Source organism: Loa loa, assembly GCF_000183805.2.
Source record: "Loa loa unplaced genomic scaffold supercont3.243, whole genome shotgun sequence".
In the NCBI taxonomy this organism is placed as follows: Eukaryota; Metazoa; Nematoda; class Chromadorea; order Rhabditida; family Onchocercidae; genus Loa; species Loa loa.
The window spans coordinates 2,918-7,060 of record NW_018108423.1 but is presented as its reverse complement, the minus strand read 5'-3'; the positions used below and the strand labels follow the sequence as shown (position 1 = coordinate 7,060).

General features: G+C 27.5%; 1 protein-coding gene across 1 annotated transcript; it reads left to right on the top strand.

Moving 5' to 3' along the window:
- Positions 1-1,037: 1,037 nt before the first annotated feature.
- LOAG_11258 (hypothetical protein) lies at positions 1,038-3,196 on the top strand (the record flags this gene model as incomplete). Its single annotated transcript, XM_003146780.1, has 5 exons — positions 1,038-1,183; positions 1,524-1,645; positions 1,789-1,865; positions 2,473-2,640; positions 2,981-3,196. Coding segments are annotated over 5 exons (729 nt in total), but the record flags the coding sequence as incomplete, so codon positions are not given.
- Between the last annotated feature and the right edge of the window lie 947 nt (positions 3,197-4,143).

The window sequence follows — 4,143 nt, the reverse complement described above, 5'->3', positions numbered from 1 at the left end:
ACTTCAATAAGCAAGAAATGGATAATTGCCAGGATTTTCAACCACTTTTAGAGATGATCTTGATGGTATATTTATATTTGGCTTACTTACAATAATAATTTAGGTTTATTCACTATTAAGAATTTATCATTATCAAAATTACTGACTCAGCAATTGGAACAATTTGAATTATTTGCCTGATTGGCAGTGATAGTGACATCACTTTGATAGCGGTTGACATTATATATTCTGCTAAATTTATCAATATTCGATCCAGTTATTAATGAATTGGACTTGCCTTTTTTATCCGATCAAAACTCTTATCTGCTTTAAATTGAATGGAATTTTTAGCATTTCGTACCGTCAGGTCTATATACCGTTATCGTATCACGGATAGGATCTCATGCTTTTGCACGAGGAGGAATAATAATATTTATGAATTTGCAAAAAAAGAGCTCACCTGAAGAGAAAAAGAATCTCGGGAAAATCATCTAAGTTAAAAAAAGAAAAAGATTAAATATATATTATATCTTTCAGTTTTTTCAAATAATTCAACATTATTAGCCAACTCCACAACAAGTAGCATTATCCACGAGAAAGAAGCATGGCATGCTCTGAGAAATGCCAAACAATTATTGGATGTTTTGGCACATACCGATGGAGGACTTTCATTACGATTGAATCGTATTATTAGCGAAATTTATGCATTGGCTAAACAATTTAAAGAAATTCCCAAAAAAGAAAGTGGGTTAATAATTTTTTGTTTTTCCTTCCTTAAATTAGGTTAATTTATAGAATAAAAATTATCTTACTATTTAATTGGTTCATTATTATCAAATAAATGTTTAAAAAACGACATTTTATTTTATTTAATAAATCTCAACTTTTTTAATGAATTAAATTACTTCTTTAAAAAAATTAAAATTGAAATTAAATTGGAATATTTTTCAACGATAACTATTTGTTTTAATTTCAAAATTGTAATATTTTACATAAAATTTATCAATATAGCAATAGAATGCAGTAATGGAACAAATGGAACAGATGGAATACATGAGATGGATGATGAAGGTTATGATTCGATGAGACGATCAACAGCAGCTACCGATCTGTTATCATTAACACTCGGTGGTGATTCACGGTCATCATTTGATACTGAATTAAAATCTGAAACAAGCAGTGTTGATTCATGTATTCTGATGAAGTAGGTTATCATTTGTTTTTTAAAAAGAAATTAGCATTTAGTAATTAATTCTCAGAATCGGACATTTTTCTTGATCATTTCAATAAGCAGCTAACACTCTAAACGACAAGTCCTTGTACTGATATTAGTCATAAAATATGTTTACAAAAAAAAAAAGTCTCTCTCAGTCTCTCTTTAAGTGGAAAAAAAGTTTTTACTTCGAATTATTCAATTAATCGGATTTCATGATCCGGATCTTGTTCTAGCTTTGTGATAAAATCAAGTATTAAAGATCCATTAGCTATCATTTTGTTCCTCCAAAATTTTCTTTTAGGAAATTAGTGTCTCTTTATATTTGCAGAATGCCTTCGTCAACATCAGGATTGTCACCCAACGTAACACCAGTACAACCTTTACGTTGGATTAACATTTCACGTCATTCACCATCATTTAGCGTGAAAATGGTTGACAGTACTGGTAGCCGTAAAAAACATTGTTTTTTTTGTTATGCTAATTTGTCGAATTTTTTATTATTATCAAATGGCTTTTGAAAAATTTTTTCTTGAAAACTTTCATTTTTACTTTGATTTAAAAAAAAAAAATGTTCAAAAATTTTTTTATTTAAGCAACAAGGCAAACAATTGATCAAAGGAAACATACGGTAACTGAGCAGCAAGGGGCGACTGTTTATGAATCGTTTCCGGTATCGTACGACTTTCTTTAATTCCAAAATTTTCAAAGAAAAAATCAATAAGTTTGAATTAAATCATAGCTATCAGCAGAATTTTTAACAATGATGAGAATGATGAAGTAGTTCAATGAGTTAAATATTCATAACAATAGTAACCTGTTTTCTGAATATCAGTTATAGCATTATTCAAATACCAAATTTATGTATGAAAAGTTTTGTTTAACCAAATGATGATAATACTTATACTCAAATAACAATCTATTATCATCATAAACATTAAGCAATCAAATTTATCACTGATAAGCTTTTAAGTAGCAACAAAAAGAGAAAGAAAGAAAATTATTGATTTAGGAAAGTAGTATTTTCATCAAAATGATTTTATATGGTATAAATTAGTGTTAAAAGATTTAATAAATGGATAATTAGAGACATTCAAATGATTTTGATAATGAATAGAGAATACAAGACATCAATGCTTTTTAAAAAATCCATTTAAGATTTAAAAACATTTAATACTCTCTATTATTTGAAAAATTTAATTCTCTATTATTTAAAAATTCAATAATCTTTACTATTTAAAAATAAATAATTTTTTCTGTTTTTTTTAAACTTCATTTAGAACTGTCTCAATGGCAATACAAGTAATTCACATGAACCTACCACAATTCAAAGACTCAGTACAGCAATATCATCATCATCATCATCATCATCATTACCAAATATTATATACGATCAGCCATCAACAAGTTACAATTATGGTACAGCAACGAATATTACTACAAATCTGGTATACTGTAATATTCTCTATTATTTAAAAATAATACAATAACCATTCAAATACAATGCGATAACCTTTTCCCTATCTGGAAATTTTATCCAAATGGATTTAAAAAAAGAAGATATATACGGTATGTATTATTGTTATTAAATTATCACCAATTTATCGCAATATTCTATAATTGAAATATTGAAAAAGAACGATTTTATAGATAATTTATTAATAAATACAATGTTGATCTTTTATCCAACGATCTTTATCATTGTATTGTCATGATAATGGTAACTTTGTGCTTTTATAATTTTTTTCTTTTCCTCCAATAAGTTTGAAGAAATAATCCAAATTATAGGTTACGGAATCAAACCAACAACTAAGTACCAATAATAATAGTGAAAGAATTTCGAAAAATGAACCAATACCAATTTATGTACGACCAAGTGAATTATGTTTTGATGACATAGCTGATAGTGGTGAAATATTGAGTGAATTCTTCATCCCATCATCAACATCCAGTTTTCAACAATCAAAATCCCCAACGACAAATGATACCACTTTGACTACTCCGGTATTGACAACGTTCTTATTTTTTAAGGTTCAATTGATAATAAGGAGATGTTGATTTTATAGGATATTAAGGTGAAAAAAAAGAAAAAATCAGTTTAAAAAAGAATTAAATTCCTAATATAGCTCAACGAGGTTTGTTAAAATTTAATTGTTAAAATTTAACGATAATATTCATCACTATTTTTGATCGATTGTTGCTCAAAATAATTTTGAAAATTTATGCCAGTTGCGCTTATGATAATTGATTTTCCCTTGTTTTACTAAAAGAGTAATGCATAATGGGATCTTTAAATATAATGGCTTAAAAAAGAAATGAATATGTCAGTCAATTATGAATTAAATTGGAAAGAGGAATAAATAAAATGATTATAAATTAGAAATAATAGCGAAACAAAGATAAATGAGAAGGAAATAAAACGAAAATAAAACTAACAAAACTGATTTTAACATATGTTCTTTTATTTTTTTCAGTTTTAAACTAAAAATTCTTTCCTTTATTTCCTTTTTTTTCAGGTAATGTCAACAGGATCAAATACGATACCAGTAGTGACATTTGCACAACTTTGGAATTTTAATGAACAGTATGATCATAAAGAGACAAATACTCTTCCTTCACAAGCAACATCCGCTACAATATGTAAATCATTCCTATGTTAATTTTAAATTTTCAAAAGCTACGACCAAAAAGATTCACAAAATTATTCTACGGTTGCTATGAAAGCGACAAAGACGATCTGAGCAAATGTTATCAAATGAAGAAGGGTGTAGTTTATTTGGTAGCTGAAATAACACATAGAAGCTAATTTCGGAGACTGATATATACGAAGAACAAGGCATTTCTAGTTCCGTTTCCGACTTTTGGACCCACAGATCCGTTGTGTCACTTGATTTACATGGATGATCCACGATTAAAAAGCAATTTGTGACAGAATAAGTTTGCTTTTAAAC